The following is a 25,702-nucleotide window of genomic DNA, read 5'->3' as shown; positions in this document are numbered from 1 at the left end:
AGCCCAGAACTGGTAAAAAGATCATATATCCGTGCTTTGCTGCAATGTTGGCAGAGCGTGACATTAATGGTAGTCCAGTTTCAAATGACTCCTATTTTGTTTACACGAACTGTAATGCCTGGTTGAAAATAATACTTCTGATTATTTATATGGATTGACCCAATGTATATCTTCAGCATCTACTAGAAATACACAATTATTAAATACAAAGTATGGTCTGCCCTTCTAAAAAGAATTGTTTTCCCTTTTTGAAGATTGAACAAAAATAGTTTGTTCAACTAAGTATCAGAATGTGCATTATGGTGAGCCATTCAGCTAAACATGGTTCTCTTATTTAAAAAAGTGGCACCGAGATAAACACATTTAAGTTAGAAGTTTTAAGGCAAAACATTGATATATGTATTAAAAAATAACCTAATTTTAATGTAATGATGGTAACTTATAATCGCACTATATATAATATATTCTAACTGCGTAAATAATAAATCGTATACAATGACAACTGTTGTCACATTATGTATTATAATATCGAATTCACTTATGATTTAAACCTAATTAGTTATTGCTTGTTTTTGTTTTGTTCTTTGTAAAGTATTTCCATGTATCATCATGTGCTAATAAGGAACATAATGCTATCAAATGATGGCGTTAAGTGTGCGCGCACTTTCGACAACACAATAAGTGGCAACTTCAGTTTAATTTCCGATTGTAATTATCAGGCAGTAAATAAAACGATAAATTGTATGACAATATGTTCACCATATTGCAATTGTGCCCCGATATATATTTACATATATATATTTTATATATAACTTTTTTTAGTTAATATGTTACATCTTAATCTATTCTAGGAAACGCTCGTCATTTATTGTGTTACTGCGAAGTCTGGACTGACTTTATTTCCTCTTCAGTCAAATTGAATTTTGAGGACCGTGTATAAAGATAAAATGTGGCTTTACCAACTTATGTTTGCGTTTATATTGGCCTCAACGACAGCGAAAGGTAAATATGTTGTTTTATATGTACATTTATTTTAAGGTTAATATATCTGATTTCGAATAAAGACGTAAAAATAGCGTAAAGTACGTCCTTTTAAAAATTATCATGTGGTGAAGATGATGTGATTTTATCTTATAGCATAATTATGTCGAAGTTCCGTATTTGTTATTGATAAGAACACTATATCAACCTATATAGTCTCAAGCTAATCGCGTATCTTTTACTATCTGTTTTTGTTTACATTGGATAATTCATGGATGTCTACGTATGACCTCTTTACAGTCAATTGTAATTAAAGTATTAATTACAATTGGTCATATTCTTAGTAACACTTATTTAAAACTAGAATCGTCTTTAATTGAACATATATTTCATAAGCAGGATATATATTGTAATGTTTTTATAAATGACACGTGACACAATGCCACTTAGGTATAAGAAAAATACACGAAAAATACACACTGTATATCAACAAACATATTTAGGTAAAGAAATAGTGTTGATAACGACAGGATCATTTATAATTATGATGGCTCTCAAATCTATGTTCAATGACCAGGAGTTACGTAATTTACGTATTTTAATCTAGCACTATTGACTGAATGGTGACAGAAGCTTCAGCTACGCACGTAAAATACGATGGAATAGTGTGAACATATTTGCACGAAAAGCAGCTGATACAGGTTGACTTATTTTGGCGACATATATTTATAGCATATATGTTTGATATGTTCACTGAAGTGAGCAACGTAGAGAGGATATTGGTACGTTTTAGTAGATTGTCGACGATTTGAATGCATAGTAAGAGTGGCGCATCCAATAGTGAAAGTGTATTTTGATCGATAATCACAATTCCTTTGAAAACAAGTCAACATATTTTATGTTAATGTTCAGAGATTTCTATCGTTTATATACATTTTGAATCTGTTCAACTAGAGTATTCAATTAGACAAGAAATAATGAAGCCAAAAACTACGTCATTTCAAAGTAAAACAGTTCAGCAGTTAACATTATTAATAGTTCTACCTGTTATTTTTCTTTCTTTGAAACACATAAACAGTATGCATCATGTGTCTTTGAATGAAATTCTAACGAGTAATAAATTCAAAATAACGATGTCACTCACGTTCTTGGATTGTAATGAAAGGAGCTTTGACTAATCCTGCATGCTAAACAATTATACAGCACATTTTTTCCGTATTGCTGCCAGGTTACAAACCCAAAATCACTGTAGCACAGCATGTGTTCAAAGGGGTCTGATAGAAACTGACTTAAAACTTAAAATCACCAACTGGGCCGGATTGCAAATGTAGTATTCGTTCATAATTCTTAATTGGTTAAATGACCGAATATTGTATTTGACACAATTCTATTCAAAATACAATTTCATCGCAAACAAAAGTATCATTGTAAAACTTCCATTCATTGATCTGTATGGCTAACGTCATCATAAGTAAATTCATATACTTTAGAACTAAGTAATTGGTTTTTGACCGATGAAATGATAATAAATTAAACATTATATCTTAAACAAATAAATTGCCTTTTTTTATTATTTTGGAATGGGGCAGGGTCCCTTTTGATAAAGACAAAATGTGTCGTGACTTCAAATGGGACACTTCTGAAACTTTTTTGCTACTAATCTAAAATTAAAAACTTAATTTTTAATTTTATTTAGTTTTTTAAAATATTTGTTGACACCATCAAATCGGGAATTTTAGGTCGTCATTTGGGAATAATGTATAACTTGTTCAGATTTTGATTGGCCCACAACTTGCGTAATTTGTCTAGCGTTTAAAAACAATGTTGCAGGGTTCGTTTCAGTCCTTGGTGCTGCCAACACCTCAACAACACAGGGTTGCTCTCATCAATGTCCGCATTCGGGTATATAGATGCTGGGGCTGTCTGGACATCAGTAATGGTGCTAGCACAGAATGGGTATATACCAGACTGTTCGAAGACTGATGCAATGTTTTTTGTGCAGAATGCTTTGGTAAAGTGCTTAGCAGTGAGTCTAGCGATGTCTCTTGTAGAAATGGACATTCCTAAGTTGGCATGCATGAAGGCCCGACATTCCCTATTGTAGAACGCCTTCATAGGTCCAAACACACCAATGTCGAGGGGTGTGTGAGGTGGCTGGAGTGTGGGGGAAGAACGAACACAATACTATTTCTTTCCGATGTCCATGTTGTCAGTGTCAGAGAAAGATGACTCTTGTGTTCATCATAGAGTAGTAATCTGACTTGGTTGTCATCAATGTTGGTGTCTAAGGCTGCAGTACCGGTCAATCGTATACTTCGATGCTGTCTTTGCTTGCTATAAACCAAGCTTCTGAGGCTTTACAGCTTTAAGTTGAGCCCAACGCTCAATGAACCCATATAACCAAACTGAGCTAAGTTCCCCGTTGGCCCTTACATTCTTCCCTTAGGCTAGAGACCTGGTATAATCTGCAGCCATACATCTTACAACAGTGACAGAATACCCATAGTCTGTATTTGCCATAAAAACTATATAGTCTGCCAACTTTCTTTCCTCGTCACATGGCAAGAGTCTGTCTGCGCCATGTTTACAGTCAATGTCAACATTGTGCCTTGTTCTGTCATTTAAGGTTGACTCAGGGACATTGTAGACTCTAGAGCTGCAACGATTCGATCCGATTCATCGAAAATCGAATCGAAATGCTTCAATTCGATTACGATACCAAACCTACCAAATTCGATTCGATTCTTTAACATATATGCATATATATATGCATAGATACGTAAGGCACGTTGTATTCTGAAAATTGGTGAAGGTTTTATCTTTACCTGTAATTACGACGCGCGCGATTGGTTGCTTATTACTTTAGTCATCCAATCAATAAGCGCGTCACGGTCTACTTTCGGAAAAAGCGTCAATATGGCTGAACAAGTTGTTGCCGACAAATTGAACTTATCAGATGCGCCTAAGAAGCCTAAATCTAAAGTGTGGCAGTATTTTGGGTTTCGAGATGGTAGCCCTACCGATAAAGCAAAGTGCAAACTGTGCTTCACGGATGTGGCGTACGCTAAGTCCGGCTCAACCACTAATCTAATGCAATATGTCAAACGCAAACATAACGTTGATTTAGCAAGACTAAGAGGTCGCACAAGTGCAACTACTGAAGTCGCGAGCCAAAAAAGGAGTTCTATTTCTGTTGGAATTATGTTAAGTTTATTAGAAAATGTGATTTTTTCTACAGGTAACAGGTGATGCTGTCATGGCACAATGGAAGACATGCTTATAGCGGTTTTGGGTAAAAGTAAAATAGTGATAGTACAACCATTCAACTGATTCCAGATACGTTTTTATGATTATTTATTTATTTTTTATATTATTGTGTAATCAACACAATTATCTAGTGAATAGTTTTTATATTAAAATTCCTAATTTGCTATTCTTTTTTGTGTGTTTTATTGAAATCACATTTGAACAGAAATGTTAATTTTGAGGCATAAGAGTGAATATATGATAAAACTAGGTTTGAAGATGAATCGAATCGAAAAAATCGGTATCGGAGTGTCTGAAATCGAAATCGAATCGAGCTGTTGGTGTATCGTTGCAGCTCTAGTTGACTCGTGAGGCTCTGTTAACAGACGTTTCTCACAGGGTAGCATCAAATTATCTCTCTATGTTGTCCTTATCATAGGGCTTGCTCGTCTGATTCGCTACTCTAATCTGAAAACAAAATTGATTTTCTGCTAAGTTCAGCCCTCAAATCGGCTAACTAAATATTAAAGTGTTTATAGAGCCTGACCTATACACAATAATTTAAAAACGGTGGTGTGTAATCCTCCCCAAAAAAGAAATAATATTGATAGTGTGTGACCTAATACTTGCAAGCAGACGAACTCAAAAAGTGAAAAAGTTGAACGGAAAATTTCATTTTAAGATTGATTTTCACATACTTTTAGTTTAAAATTATTTTTACATCGTTTTGGGGTATTTACTTTCCATAAATCGATCCATTCTTGCAGCAAGAGTTGTTTTCTGTCAGATTTGACAAGCAGGTCTCGCAGATTTGTTTATAAACAAATCCAGAGGGCGCTAATGAAATACTGCGAGTCAAACTGACCCGCGATACAATCGCTTTAGAGTATATATAAAAACACATATCATGACCAAGAGTTACAAACAAAAGTGTTCAATAGCAATATAATTGATATTAAATATATAACGATACACATTTCAAAGTATAAAGTTGAATTTGCGTACAAAGTTTTGTTTTATGTTTGAGATTTTGTCAGAGACAGAAAAACAATTGTGTGGTGCGGCTGAGCGAGCATTTGTGTGATCTTAAATGATACTAAATCAAATAGAAATAGTTCAATTCAATGGAATGTGATATATAAGGAAAAGTAATGGGAGAAAACTCGTCATTTAAGTTATATTATGTTTTTGTTTATTTTACCGTATATTACGGACACATCACCCAATTCCACGGAAGTGGGAAGACAGTGTGGTCCATGTAAACGACTGTTTGACTTTGTGTACAGTTTCACACGACTGCGGGACAAAGTAATTGGCGATATCAGGAAACTAATATAGTCTGCAATCCTCGATGAAAGAGTATAAACTGCTCACTCAACGATTCAACGAGGAAGTTTCTTTTAAAATGTGCATGCCACTTTATTATCGTTATAAAAAGTTAGTCATACCATACAGTTCTATTCGATTACATACTCAAAAAAGCACATGTCATTGCGTGATAAATTTCCGAAATAAAATTAATAAAGAATCGCATAAAATGTACGTTCATGTAATGCTCGATATAATCGTACATATACACTGTATCACTGTATTTAATTTAAACAACAAGTGTACAATACTGAGCGCTTTTAAATAAAGGTCAAAGTGTATTGAAGTAATATGGATTTTACAAAACACACCTCAAATGATGATGTCGCCGTGGTGTAATGGATATGGTGACCGCCTAGCGACCGGGAGGTCATGGGTTCGATCCCCACCGTGGGAGCGTTCTTTAGATCTCCCTCAAAGACACCAAGTACTGGTTCTAGGCCCAGGAAACGGACTCGAGAGCATTTATATAAGCCATAGGCTTTCGATGCAATCGAGCTAAAATAAATAGGTTTAAACTAAATGATGATGTATTTGTATCGATAAGGACGTTAAGTCATGTGAAATACGAAACGCACTATTGTCTAGGACACTCTCACAAATACATGATTATGATACATAATAATGAGTATGTTTTACAACGATATAAATATAAAGTGCTAATTGGTGAATACAGTACATTTCCAAAGACATGTATGGCTAAACAGTATATGTTGACAGCTGCAAAACGGAAATAAGCACCAAACACTCAACGAAAATGTTTTACAATTATGCTTAAAAGATGCTTGTAAGATGCTTACACACATTGTCAGGAATACGCCCCTATAGAGTTTTTTTTTTTAATTTGAGGATTTAACGCTATATCAGTATCAGAGTAAATGTTCATATATCTTTACTGGTAAACACATATATAATTCACCTGATATATTGTACACTCATGGGCGCATACACGAATCTTCAAACGATTTCATTGTACATTTTCTTAGTTTAACATTTGTTTACAATTGTTTTAGGCATAACATCCATATAAGTTAGCACTAAAGATGCGTATTTAGCAGATATCACAGGTTTGCGTAACGTGGTCATAGTTTGTGAATAGTATATGTTCGCAAATCTGTGGAAATCTATCAAACATGTTGGAATGGTATTCTGTCTTGGCTGTGCAGCATTACTTGTTTTTGCACTTGTAATTAGCATGTAGACACACTATTAAGTTTTTTTTATAAAGTTAAATGCAAACATTACATTCACAAATATTAAATACATGTAGTTCAAGCAACCATGTAAATATCATCTTGATAATATATAGAAATGCATTTTGTGTTGTGGTGTTTGATTGAATCGTAATAGGAAAGAGTTGCGTAGCGACAATTTTATATAGTTCATACATGAATAATTGTGAGGTTTTTATAACATCATAACCGAAAACAATACATATGAGTCGCATTCTGAGAAAACTGGGCTTAATGCCTGTGCGTAAAGTGTCGTCCCAGATTAGCCTGTGCAGTCCGCACAGGCTAATCAGGGACGACACTTCCGCGTAAATTAAATTTTTGCTAAGAAGAGACTTCATGTAAACGAAAAATGTCATAAAAGCGTAAAGTGTCGTCCCTGATTAGCCTGTGCGGACTGCACAGTCTAATATGGGACGACACATTACGCACATGCATTTAAACCAGTTTTCTCAGAAAACGACACATATCATTTGCATTTAATATTTATGTACACTAACTATAATTGATCTTCCGTTGTTGTAAATGATTGGGTTGTTGATTTTGTTTGTATTAATTGGTTGGTTAACATAACTATTCTGTTGAATAGTCTGCACTTATTCACACGAAAAGTTATTGACACGCGTAGAATCATGTCGTATATGGATGTATAGTGTGATGGTGTATTAAATATGCAAAACAATAAGCCATATATAGAGGATGGGTGTTATTTCCGGTAAATTGTCAATTGTATAACGATGGTATCAATGTTTTACAAGTGACTAAGCCACATGTGAAACTATGTATTTTCTATGGTAAGAAGTAAATAAAACATCTACCGAAAACCGACGCATTTATGTTTTATTACATGTAAATGATGTTTCAAACGGTTATTTACATTTTTTATGCCCCGGATCGATAGATCGGGGGTATATTGTTTTTGGCCTGTCTTCTTTTCTTTCTGTCTCTCATTCTGTCATTCTGTCCCAAAACTTTAACCTTACAGTAAAGTTTTGCAATAACTTTTGAAATATTGAACATAGCAACTTGATATTTGGCATGCATCTCATGGAGCTGCACATTTTGAGTGGTGAAAGGTCAAGGTCAAGGACATCCTTCAAGGTCAAAGGTAAAAAGGGGGCATTAGGGGGCATTGTGTTTCTGACAAACACACCTCTTGTTAAATGTTATAACTGAGTGTTTCGCTGGACAAAGACACCGTTAGACAATTATAATCATAAATTATTATCACTGTTATTTTTCGCTGTTAACATACATGTAAATGATAAACGGTGTTAATATTTATTGTTTATATGACATTAAGTTCTAACTTTTAATAGTTTTAATACAACGATTTTTGTAATGTAAACGGACGTTGCATCATTATTTCTGTATCTTAATAATTCATTTAATCAACAAACACATTTCTGAATTTGTTTCCGATTCCATGCTAAAGTTATATAGCTAATTCTGTATGATACTATTTGCAAAATTAAAGGAATCATAAAAATGAAACTTCAAATGTTGCAACGGATGTTCAATTAATCGGTGAATCATACTTATTTTGACAATCAAAGTTTAGAATTCCAAACGATCGAATGCAAAGAACACATATTTTGAAACACTAACTACAAAAAAGTGTATTTTGCATTGAGAATGATTCTATGAAACATTTTGCGTAAAACAGTAATATCTTCTGACTGTTTTAATTCATACTGGATCATCGTTTAAAAATATTTGTCTGAACAATATACATGTTAACAAACTCCTTGTCGATTCATATTTTCTGAGAACGCAAAAATGAAATATTTTAAAATAAATCGCATTTTAACGTTGTGGCAGGTATTGTTTACCTGGGATGTTATAAGGATAGTGTCCTCGGGCATGAGCAGGAAGACTCTAACACAAACACACCAGAGGAGTGTGCGCATCATTACAATACAGTGCCTCTTAACGTCAACTATCTATAAACATATGTTACACAGGCTGGCAAATCAGTTGAAGTCCATGTGCATTGGTGATTTCAAGTACAAAGACCGTATATAGTACTGATATTCAACAGTTACTTGTTCCGTTGAAAATATAATGTAAATGCTATTTCATAATATATTATTCGATGTTTAAATGGACCGCGTTACGATGTGTGTCGTTTCAGCATGTGGGCCACCGCCCGAAATTGCAAACGGAACAGCAACGTTACGCATGGGTCTTAATATAACGACCGGTTCATTTGCTGATGTTCACTGCAACCCGGGTTACATGAGCAAACCCACAATCGCTTGCCTTTCCAACAATTCTTGGGAACAGGTGACTTGCGAACTATCAGGTAAGCATATATTACGTCTATATGTGAAATAAGATACTACATTTGTAATACTATTTGAAGGCCAACACTATAGTACATCATATCAAATTATCTGTTAATTATTAAATATATAATGTTTAATCATATGACGTTTTATAAAATAAAATGTACATACAACTGTGACGATTAATTGATGTTGCTCTATTTATAAATTGAATATGATACTTTTGAAACCTTTTACATGTTAAATTATTAAAGAAATTTACAATTTGTTCAGCAGAGATGAACATTTTTAAGAAACGTAGATTATAAAGGAAAAGACAAACGAAACAGGTATACACAATTTATATGTATAGAGTTGTAAAAACGAGTTATCATTACTTTATACGATAACTTTCAAGCGATTGTTACATATATGTCTTTGATATGTAATATGTTTTGTGTTTGAAGCAAAATCTGCAGTATTAAGAATGAATGTTGGAAGAGCATCGTAAACAAGGCTTAAACCGTTTGATCTTGGTATCCCTTTTGGAAGAAATATTGACAGTTTTTATTTCGAAACAAGTAAAACAATATAAGTCAGGATCGTTGTTCTTCGCCAATTCACGTGGTACATTAATCTGTGTACACGTTTCACTTAACATATATAATTTGCTATAAGCTTGCAGAAATTAAAATGTGTTGAAGGCAATTCGTAACTGATGACTGTTTTAGCGAAAATATTGAGAAACATATTTTATGGATTCAACTTACATGTTTATTTGTAAAATTATTAAATAGGACATTAACAAGTACAAATGTTAAAAAAATGGCTATTAAAAATCAAGACATGCATTTTCCCATTTAAAAACACTGTTAGTTTTAGGATACTTTTTTACTCAACCTATTTATTGTTCGTGACTCTTATTTTTGGGTCACCCAGATATTACACTAGAACATATTAAACACATTTTCGAAAAAATAAATTGTATTAGATTTTTACACGGTTACGTGCATATGGTGACTTTTTTTTTATAATCGGATTGCGGCGATAACTTGCAGACGAATGAGTAAAGTCAGTGGACCTTAGCATTTGCTTTAATTTTGGTAAATTGACTTGTGTACCGATTTAAGACTGTAGAGTAATGCTTACGCATTTGAAGTGAGCATAGAAACACCTTTTGATTGTTTACCTTGTATCTGAAAGAATAAGCCTTTACTCAAGTAACGTTTGGAAGAAACTGCTGTCTGTAGCAGTATAATTGAGCCTCCCTCTGGAGGAAACCAGACTTCATGCAAGTGTGTAAAGTGTCATCCCAGATTAGACTGAGCAATCAAGGCTGACACTTTCAAATTATATGGAACCGCTTATATGGAATTTTTTATTGAAAGGAAGTCTCTACTTGACAAAAATTTAGTCTAGGTGGAAAGTGTTTTCCCTGGTTAACCTGTGCAGACTGCACATGCTAATCTGGGACAACACTATGCACGTGCATTTAGCCCAGTTTTCTCTGAGTGTGACTCAATTTTGTTATTTTATATTATTGTGGACTAATATTCAATGTAGTTTTTTTATTATTTTCAGAAATTGATTTTGGAGCATATGGTACAGAAGCATCAGCGAAGACAGAGACCAACTTCTTTGTAACATGTAAATTAAACAATTCCATACCGAGTGTAAATTTGGCGACGTATAAATGGTTCAGAGTGGACAATACAGAGGTGACGTCACGGGATTACATGTATGTATAAATGAGTAAATTTCACGTTTCAATAAGAAAAAAATCCACTGCTTACTTTCAAATAAGCAAAAAGTTGAAGGTCTGATGTGAAATACTAATATGGTCTAATAGCCCCACATAAAAATTAAAAAAAAAATGTTTTGTATTTGTTGATAAAGTAATAATCAGCACATTCTTTATAGGACATTCAATTAAAAAAATCATGTCCTCTTTGTTTATTTCAAGACTAGCAGTTGTATGTTGGAGGTGCTCACGCCTAATTCAGACTTAAATAAATAATATTTCATCAATCAAGAACTTAGTTTCCCAGAGGCTGTGTTTCTTTGTTTTTAGTACAAGGGCGTATGTTTGGCATAGAAGGACTGGGTTTGGGTAGAAAAGGCATCGTCTTGTCTATCTCAGTTTCAAGTTTAATTGAAACGAATCTATGACCTTCACCCTTTCTCACTCAGAAACAAAGTGAAAATGGCTATGTGCAAACAACATAAAACCAGAAACGCCTACGACTAACTCGCAGTATGTTCAGGCTTTAGCTGTTTGCCGCTCATAAGTATTTAAGGGTTGGGAATGAAGCCTTTAAAATTTAAATCTAGTTAGAATGGTATTTAATTAAATTTAACTTTCTGAGGGACTACAAATGCGTCAAAAAACTCATCTTAGTGGTATACGGTATACTGCTTCTTTTGTTAGTTTCTATTACCAGGGTGAATATAGCGGATACATACCACTTAACCCTTTACCACTTAGATACATATTTTGTAGTCCCTTAGTTACATTTAATTTAATACCTTTCTTCCTAAATTCAAGTTTTAAAGGCTCCATTTCCAACCCGTATTACTGATGCGCAGCAAACAGCATAACACATGAACAGACTGCGAGTTACTCGCTGTCTGTTCTGGTTGTATGCTGGTTGAAAAAGCCATTTTCACTTTGCTTCTTATGAGGGGAAAGGGTTTATAAGAAATTGAACATGGAACATGCCAATACCAGCGCTAGAATTTAAATACAATTTGTATTTTGGGCTCTGGCAAATGTTTTTTAAAATTTAGTTGAAAGCACAAAAACTAGTTTTAACTCGCTATTTCATTTAATAATATAATTTAATAATACACGTACCAAACTCTTGTAAACTTTGTCCTTAAAGCCTTTTCAATAAAAATGTATTTGCAATGAGTATTAGTTATTGTACTATACACATAAATGATAAAAAAAAATAAAAAGGCGCGCCTTAACAATTTTTTTATCATTTATGTGAATAGTACGAACAAACACAAAACAAAGTGAAAATATTTCTACAAGTGTTGACATAAGTGTACAAAAAGGATACTAAACAGGAAGTCGAGTTTTACACATACTGACATAGACCATTAAGCAACTTCATGTTGTCAATTTGCCCAGGTTGACTTAGGGTGGTTAAACCTTGTTACAGCAGAAACAAAATTAACTTTCCTGCCTTGTTTACCACCTTGGCTGAAGCTGGAATTTCTATGAGCCCAGACTTGTATCCATCTGGGGCCGCCCCCCCCCCTTCACCCCCCCCCAAAAAAAAACCATTTACCAAACATCCTTGTTGAAAATTTACTTCATTTACTATATCAAAAATCGAGAACTTCAATCATGAAATATTGCAATTATGCATGGAAGTTTTTATTGAATTTAAACAAAATTTATTTTTACATGTATTAGAAAAAGTGATTTTGCAAATGAGGAATTTGATAGATGATTGGAGGCCAGCACATATCTATTTGTGAGATTGGTATAAACTGAAATTCTACAAAAATAACTCTTTATCACTCCGAAAAATCAGTTTTTGTAGAAGCTCCCCTTTGGTTTATTCTACTATTTGTTTCACACAAGTATTGGAGTCAATTATGGGATTGTGTATCCAACATACAAAGGGCAGACAGTAAGATACTTGCCGAAACGGCTGAAAGTCACCAAAAACAATGGTGTATGATTGGAATTTTGTTCACATAATAAGGGATACTAACCAAGTTTACTGTGTGCTAACTGTTAGATAATCATGTGCATTTAATCAAATGATTAATCATTTGTGTAAAAATGATTAAAATACATCATACATTTTATTGATTAAACTGGCAAAGATAATACATAGGTCACTATTTTTACTATATTTGAGCCCCAATGTCTTTTGTTTGTTTCCAGTACCAGGGTGTATGTAGTGGATAGAAGCCCGGGGCTTGAGTTGAACCTGGAACCAGTACGGGATGAGGATGCCGGACATTACAGGTGCGTGGCCACCGTCGGAAGTCAGACCTACGAGCGCAAGTTGATTTTAGCAGTAAGAGGTAACCATGCTGTTAGAGGTAACCATGATGCTTATAATTTAAGAATACTGTAATAAAAGTTGGATTACTCCTTTTAGCCTATTTTCTACTTTAAGTATGAAGATTTCTTCATAATTAGTTATAAATTAGGAAGAATTTTTGTAAACCCAGAATGTTTTTTCCTGTCCTAAGTTGTTTCCAAAATAGCACCCCTGTGTATATAACCCTTTTAAAGCATGGCTTTTCGTGCTGTTTTTTAAATTACACCATTCGATGCATAATTTGACAGGGTAAAGTTTGATGAGAGATTTTTATTTGTTGACATTAACTTTAACAATTAACTGGCAATGTAAAGATGATAACATTGATGACAACACCCATATTTCTTCAGTGATAATCCAGCATTGCCCAGAATTAGGCTGTTGTCAGTGTTTTTTTCAGCCTTTATAGTATTATATTTTTGAACAGTGACTTAAATGAAAATGTTTGAATTGTTTCATTAATTTGATGAAAAAATTCTAGTGTTCAAATGTGGCATAAATTATCAAGTGATTATGGTTCTTCTTTCATTATAACATTTTATTGTCAAACAGCGTCATAAATGATTCTATTCAATTAAGGATGATAACATTCAGTAATTGTCTAAGAGAGCCACAAATGATTCTTTTGTCATTAGCCATCATAACATTTGTAAATGTCAAAAACAGCCACAAATGATTCTATTGTCATTAGCCATCTAGCATTAGGTAATTGTCCAACAGTGCCTCAAATGATTCTGTGTCATTAGCCATCATAACATTTGGTAATTGTCCAACAGTGCCTCAAGTGATTCTGTTGTCATTAGCCATCATAACATTTGGTAATTGTCCAACAGTTCCTCAAATAAATGTGTTGTCATTAGCCACCATAACATGTGGTAATTGTCCAACCATGCCTCACATGATTCTGTTGTCATTAGCCACCATAACATTCGGTAATTGTCCAACAGTGCCTCAAATGATTCTGTTGTCATTAGCCATCATAACATTTGGTAATTGTCCAACAGTGCCTCAAGTGATTCTGTTGTCATTAGCCATCATAACATTTGGTAATTGTCCAACAGTTCCTCAAATAATTCTGTTGTCATTAGCCACCATAACATGTGGTAATTGTCCAACCATGCCTCACATGATTCTGTTGTCATTAGCCACCATAACATTCGGTAATTGTCCAACAGTGCCACAAATGATTCTGTTGTCATTAGCCACAATAACATTCGGTAATTGTCCAACAGTGCTTCAAATGATTCTGTTGTCATTAGCCATGAGCTTTACAAGTCTGAATAAACCTTTTTTTCTGTACATGATAACATAAATAATTTGCCAACACTGCTGCAAATGATTCTGTTTTCATGAGCCATGGAAACATAAAGTGATTGTCCAACAGTGTCTCAAATGATGCTATTGTCCTTTTTTCAGCTACGATTACATTCCATGATTGTCCAACGGAGCAGTTTGGTATGGTGGGAAATCGCTCTGAGATCCTGTGTTCAGTGTCTGGAGGTGAGGGGACTTTGTCAACTGAGTGGCGCAAAGAAGGCGTTGTGGGAACACTGGTGACCAACAATGGTATAAATACTCAGACCAGATTTAATAGGCGATTTCTCTTTTACCAAACAAACACAACTTAAAGCAGTCATCTAATTTTGGGTATCAATTAACAGAAGATATCATTTTTACTGTGTCAATCAGTGGATATAAAATGTCGGACTCTTTCAGTTGCCAAATAATCCTATATTATCATTTTTTCCATTTTCAAAGTCAAAATCAGGCCAAAATTGGTGATAAATGTATTCGAGAATTCAAATAAAACATTAAGTAAGAAATCACAAACAAATCGTTTTCCATTTTTCGGAATTACTAGAAAAGTGAACTTAAGAAATGCTTTAAGCATGCTACTCTACCTAATATGAAAGATTTTGTGAGGGAAACTTTTGTTACAACCGTATTTGGTTTTACTGTATCATAAAGGTGTGAATTAGACTTTTGCTGTTTGTGTTTGTGTAGATTTTCTCCAACGCTTTTGTATTATTTTTAGTAAATTGGCAACAAAGGAAACAACACAAAATCTTATTTTATTTGTTTACCTTAACCTATTATATTCCAGAGCGGGTTGAAAGATGAAAGATAACTGAAAGATAAAAAACTACGGCCATAGTAACACATGATTCCCAATATACATGTATTTTAAATTATGCATTTTAATTTTAATCCTTTAACATGTTTTTCATAACTTAATCCTGATAGGTTGCGATTTTCTTTCATTGATTAATTATCATATTTATTCTCGAAAAGGGTAACAACAAGTTGCATGATAGAATCTAGGCTGCATGAGAGGGGGCAGCCTTGACATGTTGTTAAATCTAGTATGATTTTTCCAAGACGTATGCAAATAGATTAAAAAAACTACCAGACATTTTAATGTGTTCGAAAAATATAACCACCACAAACATTAGCACACTTGTCCTTGCTGTTAACTGGCACACTCATTTATAGATACAATTATGTTGTGTCCTACATGGTAATAAACGGTTTTGTGTCCGTTTCAGAATATGAAATAGAAACCAAAAAGTTGGTTGTTCTGCAAACAACTGCATCGTCTGCCGGACTCTATACATTCTATGCCTCGGCTTCTACAGAAAAGAAGAGTCAACGGATAACATTTACAGCTGTCAGTAGGTCGTCAGTTGCACAAGTCAAAGAATCATTAGAGGACAAAATGCCTGGTTATCTCTTAACTTTTAAAGACTTAATTGTTTATTGGAAAAAAAAACACTTTGATTCCAGTATTTTTTTAAATTAAATTTGTAAACAAAAGTCTGTGCTTTAATGACAAAATAAGAATACATGTGAGGTTTGTGGGGGTATACTGCACTGGAATCCACCTGACTGTCAGTTAGTTGGTTGGTCAGTTAGTCTGCTTTACATGTTAACTCTTCTGCCGTTTTGTACTCATTTATATTTTTGCAAATCAATCTAAAACTTAATTGATATGTTGTTTATACCATACAGAAGTGTAAAACGTTATTTTGATGTATTTTACACTCAGTTACTAGTATTTTTTTCCTTAAAACGTTTACTTACATCATTGTACATATGTACATTTTGTATTGAATAAGTCGCTTAGTTTTCTGAATATAAACTGGAAATTTTATACATATCTTGTGTATCCTTAAAGAAGAATAATCAAAGAACTTTCTCAGCAGTAGTTGTCTTTCAGTTGAAAGCGTGTGATTAGTATGATCCTATATTGCTGCATGGTGGTTGTTTGTATGGCATGTATTTTTGTTATGCAGCTATTCCATTCATTGTTCAACCACTTTTATCCAAGAAGGCAGTGGTGGGCAACACTGCGGAGCTGTTCTGTGCGGCGCGTGGAACGCCGTCTCCAAGAATAGACTGGTTCAAAGTAGATGAGGTAAGGTGCTGACCCTTGAAAAACAACTCAAGCACAAGTTGTGATGTGTTTTTTTTACATTGTATGGTCTATTATCGGTAAGGGGGTATATTGTTTTGCTGGTTGTAAAGCGTTTGGTCTGTTTGTTGGTCGGTCTGTCTGTCTTTCGGTACACCAGTTTGTTTCCGATCAATGACTTGTGAACGGATTGATCAATTGGCTTGGTACTTCCTACGTGCATGAGCCTTTGCAAGTAGATGACTCCTATTTAAATCGGAACCACTAGGTCAAAGGTCAAGGTAACTGTCGCACTAAGAGTCAAAATTGTTTCCGATCAATAACTTGTGGACGGATTGACCAATTGGCTTAAGACTTCGCATGTGCATTAGCCTTTGCCAGTAGATGGCCCCTATTGAATCGGAACCACTAGGTCAAAATTCACTGTCACACTTAGAGCGAAAATTGTAATCGATTTATAACGTGTGAACGGAATGACCAATTAGTTTGCTACTTCCCATGTGCATAAGTGATGGAAAGTAGAAGGCCCGTGTTGAAATTGTGGTCACTAGGTCAAAGGTCACTGTCACTCTAAGTGTGAAATCATTTCCGATCAAAAATTCGTCAATTGATTTAACGATTGGCTTGCTACTTCCCATGTGCATTGGTCCTGGACATGAGATGACCTGTGTTTAGGTCCACTTTACTCATAAAGTTGTTTTAATTTATTTCTTATTATTGAAAGATCATCTTATAAATGACAACACCCCAACACTTTACCCCTCCCCTCTCAACCTTCCCCCGACGCCCCCCCCCAAAAAAAAAAAAAAAAAAAAATAATATATATATATATATATATATATATATATATATATATATATATATATATATATAAATATATATATATATATATATATATATATATATATATATATATATATATATATATATATATATATATATATATATAAATGGTTAAACAAAACAAATATTTATTTTTATTATAAGCTCATCTATTTTGTTTGAAGAAAAAAAGAGCTATTGCCATCACCTGAGCGTCGGCGTCGGGTTAAGTTTTGTGTTTAGGTCCACTTTTGTCATAAAGTATCAAAGCTATTGCATTCAAACTTGGTACACGTACTTACTATCATGCAAGGACTGGTCAGGCAAAGTAAGAGAACTCTGGCTTGCATTTTGACAGAATTATGTGCCCTTTTTATACTTACAAAATTGAAAATTTGGTTAAGTTTTGTATTTAGGTCCACTTTATTCCTAAAGTATCAAAGCTATAGCTTTCATACTTGCGGTACTTACTAACTATCATAAGGGGACTGTACAGGCAATGTTATGTAACTATGACTGGCATTTTGACAGAATAATGGCCCCTTTATACTTGAATAATTGAACATTTCTTTAAGTTTTGTGTTTTGGTCCATTTTACTCCTTAAATATCATAGCTATTGCTTTCAGACTTGGAACAGTCGCTAACTATCATACGGGGGACTATACAGGACCAGTTGCATAACTCTGGTTGGCATTTTGACGGAATTATGGCCCTTTTTTGACTTAGTAACTTTGAATATTAGGTAAAATTTTGTGTTTAGTTCCACTTTACTTCTAAAGTATCAAGGCTATTGCTTTCAAACTTCAAATACTTTCATACTTTTATAAGGCTACTGTACCTGGCAAGTTTAATTTGACCTTGACCTTTGAATGACCTTGACTCTAAAGGTAAAATTATTATTTTCTAAAATTGCCATAACTCTTTTATTTATAACCGGATTTGATTCATACTTATACAAAACAACACTTACCTGACATACCACAATAGACTCTATCCAAACCATCCCCACGCCCCACCCCAGAATCCCTCTCGCATTTTTTATTGTTTTCCCATGTTTTCATATTTTTAAAAATCATCTAATAAATGACTACAAATTCACACTATATCCCCCTCTCAACCCCCCCCCCGACCCCACCCCCGCGCCCCCAATTTTTTTTAAACATGGTTATTAAAACACAAATATTTAGTTTTATTATTTAATTTATGAATGACCGTCCAACCATCCCACCTAAGAATGCCCCCCCCCCCCCCCAAAAAAAATAATATGTTTTTTCATTTGTTTTTCTTATTTTTGGAAGATAATGTTATAAATGACCACACCCCACACTATACACCCCTCTTTACCAAACTCTTCGCTCTTTTTTGATTGAAATATTGAGATAGGTCCATTCACCTTTACAAAGAAAAGATCTGCACCCGCTAGGCAGTGATCTTGTTTTATTTTTGAAAGACTGTCCGACCATCCCACCAAAGAATCCCCCCCCCAAAAAAAAATTTTTTTTTTCTTTTTTCCCTTTTGAAAGATTATGTAATAAATGCCCATACCCCCAAACTATACAGCCCTCTCTTCCCCCACCCCTCCCCCTTTTTGATTGAAGTATTGAGATAGGTCCCTTCACCTTTAAAAAGAAAAAAAGATGCGCGGTATGCACCCGCGAGGCGGTGTTCTTGTTTTAATATAGTATGTCAGCTGTGTGCCCGCAAAAATATACCACGGTATTGTATACAACGCTGTCAAAAACGTAATACTTCAGATATGCTATTCAATAACATTCTCAAACACAGAATCGCAAAGAAGTACGCATGCAGACGGACAGTCGTATCACAATCAAGGAGCTGACTGTGGACGGCGACACTCAGGGCATCATGATGATCGAGAATGTTCAGAAGGAGGACGAGTCACTTTATGCCTGCAAGGCCTACAACAAAGCCGCTGAGATTCTAAACTCTGACACTATCCCAGAGACACAAAGCAATCTGGACGTGCAAAGTAAGTGCTAGCATTTTATGACCTCCATATCTACTGTTTCTGAGAATATATACTCAAACGACCTGTTAATTTGTTTGTTTCTGTACATACTAGATGAAACTTAATAGTTATTGAAACGTGTATGACTTCAAAAATGCTTCCTACAAAGCTTTGATACTTGCATGGAATCCAGCAGCACTATGTTTACAAAATATATGGAACTGGTAATGGTCTATGATACTGCAGAGGATATAATCATATGCAATATTAAGTTAATACATTTGAAAGTCATAAGAACCAAGTCTGGCACACTAAAACCGTTCTCTTGATTGCAGCCATACCCAGTATCGGGGAATTCCAAGACACGGTGAACGGGCAGTACCAGGGTAGGGAGGGCGCAAGTGTGACCATGAAGTGTGAGGCCCGGGGTGACCCCAGGCCCGTAGTGGTCTGGACTAAGGTCGGCAGCAACCACCAGTACACAGAGGGACAGAACTCAGAGGTATTGATTGCTGGGTCTGGAGCATGCTCTTATTTATCTGCATGTTAAGCCTCCCTCTTGGAAAACAGGACTAAATGCATGTACGTAATGTCAAATCATATTAGCCTCTGCAATCCACACAGACTCATCAGTAACGACACTTTCCGCCTTAACAGTATTTTTGCTAAGTAGAGACTTCCTTTAAATAAAAAATACAAAAAAAGAAGAGAAAGTCCTGTCTGATTAGCTTGTGCGGACTTCAAAGTCTAAATTGGGACAACACTTAAAGCACATGCATTAAGCCACGTTTTTGCAGAGGGAGGCTTATTACTTTTCTGTCTAAAGTTTATAAGATTATCAGAGTAGAGTGTCTTAGAAATTGGTGTGATAGGGCTTAAATAAAAGGGTTCCAATTACTCGTGGCTTTCAGACGGTGTCAGTGACCAAGGAGGACATAGCGGATCCCAACAACCCGGGGGTCAAACTGTCCCTTGATCTGAAGGGGCTGGAGGCCAGTGCAGATGGCATCTACACATGCATCGCCCGCAACGAGGCCGGAGAGGTGTCCAAGAACGTCAAACTGGATGTCCTGTGTAAGTTCCTGCATTGGAAATGCATTCCTAGTCGTTAGTTTAGTTTAAATTGTTATTTTTTAAAATATGGATTGTTTTATTGCAGTCTAGGGTCTTTATTATTTTTAATTGATAGGTATAAAATATTGATTCCAAGTGGGGCTATGATAGTTTTTGCAAAAACGTTTCAGCCTATGTGTAACCCTAACTTAGTTAAAAAAGCGTTTGACAACAATTCTAAGCAGTGCGGGATTAATTCCAGCCTGGCCACAATCCGTGTGTTGGGATTTGTAATTCAATCCCTTCTAGTGTCATTCCCATCCTAGCTCTGATGCAAGTAGAGCAGTTGTCGATAACTGGAATAGGTAAGTGCACTTAGTACTGGTAAACGTACTAAGTGAGAAAAGTAAAGGAGTTGAAAAACAATCACCTCCTTTCAGCTGATTTCCTGTCTTTCAATGTCAAACATACAAATAGTATTTAATTTTGATGGATCTATTTACAAATGAAGAGTTTATTTGAACCTTTTAAGGAGGATAGACCTTTTTTCCTCCCCTGAGGTGGTTCTTAAATCACACCAAAGTTCAATGTCACACGAGTGTTAAAGTGAATCTGTTTACACATAGAATTTAAAGTGAGTCAAATTGTTATGTCAAAGTCAAACAATGGGTTGGTGAAAAAAACCTGGCTTGTTCTTATTCTAAGTTTGTATATGATGCCCGGCTTCATTTTTTTCATGTTAGAATTTAGGCGTTAAACGACAAACATTTAATTTGGACTGCTATTTACTATTTTTTCTGTTTTTCAGTTTCTCCAAATTTCGATGGCCAAGACACTGAGTATGGTAGAGTGTTCTATACATGGAAGGGTAACACGGATGGTAAAGTGGTCTGTGTTGTCAATGGCAACCCCCAGCCAATCTTCAATTGGTACAAAAACGGCACAGAGATCGTACGTGGAACATCAGGTTACGGATTGTCAGAGGAGAAGTCGGCTGATCCCAGATACCCGTACAGACATATCAGCAAGGTTTCTGTAAGTGTTGTCGTTACTGTAAGCCTCAATCTGGGATAACCAGTCTTTTGTTTAAAGTTTCATCACAGATTAGCCTGTGCTGTCCACACAGGCTAATCAGGGATAACACTTAGCTTTCATAGAATTTTTTGTGTCAAGGACGTGTCTTCTAAACCAAAATCTAGTTTAACCAAAACATGCCTTCCCTGATTAACCTTTTCCGACTGCACAGGCTTATCTGGGTTAACTCTTTACGCACATACATTAAGCCCAGTTATTCCAGAAAGAGGCTTACTAAAGAAGGTTTTACCATGCCATTTGCCCGATTAACATCTTAAACACATTTGGCTGCAGAAAATTCTATTTGACAACAATATTTTCTTATGCATAACATTTTTTTTTTAAATGTGGACTCAATTATTTTTATACGCCCGTCTATGACGGGACGTATTATGGTATACCCCGCGTCCGTCTGTCCGTCCGTCCGTCTGTCCGTCCGTATGTCTGTTAATGTCGTACGCTACGTCAAATATCCTTTGACAGATTTTCTTCAAATTTTAACACAATCTTAATATTGATAAACCCTGATCCCCTTTCGTTTTTGACGGAATTCTGAATTGTCGTTCCAGAGTTATGGGACTTTGTTCGTCAAAATTTCGTGATTTCATTGAATGTCCTACTGTAGCTATATAAAAATGTTAAAGTTGTTATAACTTTGGTATGCTTGGACCTAGAGTCTTGAAACTTGACATGAAGGTTGGCCAGAACTAGTAAGTAACCACTGGACATTTCAAGGTCATTCATTTGAAGGTCAAGGTCACTGTGACCTTGAATGTAAAAATGTTAAAGTTGTTATAACTTTGGTATGCTTGGACCTAGAGTCTTGAAACTTGACATGAAGGTTGGCCAGAACTAGTAAGTAACCCCTGGACATTTCAAGGTCATTCATTTGAAGGTCAAGGTCACTGTGACCTTGAATGTAAAAATGTTAAAGTTCTTATTTCATGTTATAACTTTGGTATGCTTGTACCTAGAGTCTTCAAACTTGAAATAAAGATTGGCCAGTACTAGAAGATGACCACTGGTCATTTCAATGTCATTCATTTGAAGGTCAAGGTCACTGTGACCTTAAATGTTAAAATGTTAAAATTGTTATAACTTTGGTATGCTTGGACATAGAGTCTTCAAACTTGACATGAAGGTTTGCAAGCACACTTAGATGACCACTGGTCATTATAAGGTCATTCATTCTAAGGTCAAGGTCACACAAGGTCACTGTGACCTTAAATGTTAAAATGTTAAAATTGTTATAACTTTGGTATGCTTGGACATAGAGTCTTCAAACTTGACATGAAGGTTTGCAAGCACACTTAGATGACCACTGGTCATTTCAAGGTCATTCATTCTAAGGTCAAGGTCACTGTGACCTTAAATGTTATTGTTGTTCATGTATCCTACCGTAGCTCAAATATCCCCCGATGGATTTTTTATACGCCCGTCTATGACGGGACGTATTATGGTATACCCCGCGTCCGTCTGTCCGTCCGTCCGTCCGTCCGTCCGTCTGTTAATGTCGTACACTACGTCAAATATCCTTTGACAGATTTTCTTCAAATTTTAACACAATCTTAATATTGATAAACCCTGATCCCCTTTCGTTTTTGACGGAATTCTGAATTGTCGTTCCAGAGTTATGGGACTTTGTTCGTCAAAATTTCGTGATTTCATTGAATGTCCTACTGTAGCTCAAATATCCTTCGATGGATTTTTTTCAAATTTCAACACAATCTTAATATTGATAAACCCTGATCCCCTTTCGTTTTTGACGGAATTCTGAATTGTCGTTCCAGAGTTATGGGACTTTGTTCGTCAAAATTTCGTGATTTCCATGCTCATGTACTTATAAAATAAACCATGTATTCAAATACAAATAAACTGAAGTAAAAAAATTATTCAAAGGGTTATTTATTACCTTACTACTTCATTGGCGAACGACGGGCGTATCATGCGCTCATGGCGCAGCTTTTATTGCTTTTAATGAATGTCCTGCTCACCTTAGTGTTCATGATGAGCTAATGGGATACCGTTATGTCCGTGTTGGTCTGTAACATGATTTATCATACCACCGCATTGATATCTGCCTGATATAATGTTGCATGATATATATTTTTTATATCATGGTCAACAGGAAGTTCTTATATCAGTCATGTGTGGAGGATGGTCATATTACTCGGAATCAACTATACAGTAATCATTTTAAGTAAAGTCGAATCAGATTCAACAAAAAAAATAATTTGATACCAACATTTTAAACACAAAATGCAACACAAATAGCCAAAAAAAACATTTTTTACAAATATTAAGCGCGCGTGCTCATGACGTCAATATTAACTCGTCAAACGACAATGGTATATTCTTTCCCGCTAAAACTACATTTTTTTGCGTTTTTTTTTTCATTATTTCTTTTAAATCTAGGACTTAGAGGTATATTAAACAGAAACACAGATTTCTGCCTGATCCTTTTGTAATTTATCAGGCTCGGCACGAATAAAATAATATTATTCTAAGCCTTGCCTGATATATTACAAAAAGATCAGACAGAAACCTGTTATTTTCTATGTGTTTGCCAGTTTTTTTCTCATTGACTTGCGCATGTCCAATGGGAAAAACAGAAACACATTATTAACTCAACACTCAACACTATTCATGCTTTTAAAAAATGATGTAATTAATTATTTTGTGTTTATGAAATTTTTCAACACGTTTATCAGTAAAATATAGGAGATATATGGAATTAATAAATCTAAGTGGTGATCTTATGGGAAAATAAAAAATATTTTCCAACTACTCTAAAGAAAAGCAGTATGCATCCAGTAATATTGGCATGTACGTGGCTTAAGATAGAAAAAAAAGTTATTTGAAGAGAAGCACCACATACCGGTGTGTTTACATCCATCAACATTTAAGTGTGAACCCCACAAAGTCACGTGATATTGCACCGTGATAAGTTGCGCACTGTTTATTTGAAGCTAGAAATTGATAACATGGAATAAACATTACAATTCAAAATTGTGTTTCGGATTAGAAAATTCATTATGGTAATTAGACTATGCAACAAAACATTTACAGTTGAAGGTAATTAAAAAAATGTTAAGCGGCTTTACTTGTCGAAAGAAATGTTTTGACAACATTAAGCATGAACTGAACAATTTCCACGAGGATTACACCAGGTTTCCGTCATCAGTCTCCTTAGTAACTGGCAAAGATTCTTTCGCGGAGAAAAACACCGTAGCGTGGAAGGTTAAGAAAAACCAACAAACTGCCACAAAACCATTGAAACTATCCATTGATGGTGACACTGGGTAATTCACGCATAACTGAATCACAATTGTTCGCATCTTCAGTGCCATGGAGCCATACTCTTATCCTATTTGTTAAGTAGTATGTAACCTATTTCGGTGTAAAATGAAAACAGCCAAACAAAATACCCGTACTGATTATCAATTGCACACTTATACAATTCTCACTTAATTGAGGATAATGTAACAAATATTCCAGTGCATAGTTGTCTGATGTTGATTATAGCAAAGTTTCATCGGCTGTTGAGTCAGCTGACGCAAACCTGGTTCATTCAGAGGCAGGTTATCCCACATGAAGTTCCAAAGTGGTGAGGAAAAATGCTGTTGAGTATCCAGTACCTAATGCAAGCATTCTATGATCCGCAAGGTCCTCTTGTACTACATCGTTGGTAGCGTACTTCAGCTCTAAACAGACCATATCGTCTACTTAATGTAATAATTTGTGAAACTGACATTTTGTAAATTTTTCAGGAGAGCACATTTTCCGAAATACATTAAGAGCACTGACGTTCCTTTTTTGCATTAAAAATATTTTAGTGTTAAAATTTTGGTAACTGCTTCTTTCTTAATTTTGTATTGTTTTAAAAAAAGACACCTCAATATGTTGTGTTTTGTTTTACAAACTTTATTATAATACTTATAAGAAAATTGAAATAATTTTAATAAAACAGATTTTGCTTCTCCTGAAAAGTTTACAAAATTTCAGTTACTATACTTATTACATTCAGAAAATCACCTCTGTTCGCTTGATGTCAATTTGGAAAATTTGGTTAAAACATTATTTACACCAAAAAGGTCGTTTTAATATTTTAATAGTTGGTGTATGTCATCTAAATAAACACAAAAACGGAAAAAAAAATAAAAATGTATAAAAATGTCAGTTACATGACTTATTACATTCAGTAGACGAT

At 34.9% G+C, this 25,702-nt stretch overlaps 1 protein-coding gene across 11 annotated transcripts in view; it reads left to right on the top strand.

Annotated features, from left to right (window-relative positions):
• Positions 1-723: 723 nt before the first annotated feature.
• Positions 724-25,702, top strand: part of LOC127863275 (hemicentin-1-like) — an 81,589-nt gene continuing 56,610 nt past the window's right edge. The window contains exons 1-11 of one of the 11 annotated variants that reach the window (XM_052402673.1): positions 724-1,002; positions 8,962-9,132; positions 10,676-10,832; positions 12,999-13,141; positions 14,578-14,727; positions 15,708-15,833; positions 16,455-16,576; positions 19,182-19,386; positions 19,701-19,867; positions 20,277-20,439; positions 21,227-21,453. In XM_052402673.1, the coding sequence (XP_052258633.1) occupies positions 948-1,002; positions 8,962-9,132; positions 10,676-10,832; positions 12,999-13,141; positions 14,578-14,727; positions 15,708-15,833; positions 16,455-16,576; positions 19,182-19,386; positions 19,701-19,867; positions 20,277-20,439; positions 21,227-21,453 (1,686 nt within the window). In that variant the 5' untranslated portion in view covers positions 724-947. Of the gene's footprint in view, positions 1,003-4,103; positions 4,220-8,961; positions 9,133-10,675; positions 10,833-12,998; positions 13,142-14,577; positions 14,728-15,707; positions 15,834-16,454; positions 16,577-19,181; positions 19,387-19,700; positions 19,868-20,276; positions 20,440-21,226; positions 21,454-25,702 lie in introns of those variants that run through there. The other 10 variants (XM_052402686.1, XM_052402687.1, XM_052402680.1 and 7 more) reach the window with 10 other exon arrangements.

Source organism: Dreissena polymorpha, unplaced genomic scaffold (assembly GCF_020536995.1).
Source record: "Dreissena polymorpha isolate Duluth1 unplaced genomic scaffold, UMN_Dpol_1.0 chrUn004, whole genome shotgun sequence".
Lineage (NCBI taxonomy): Eukaryota > Metazoa > Mollusca > Bivalvia > Myida > Dreissenidae > Dreissena > Dreissena polymorpha.
The sequence above is the reverse complement of the archived record's forward strand: the minus strand, read 5'-3'. Positions and strand labels throughout refer to the sequence as shown.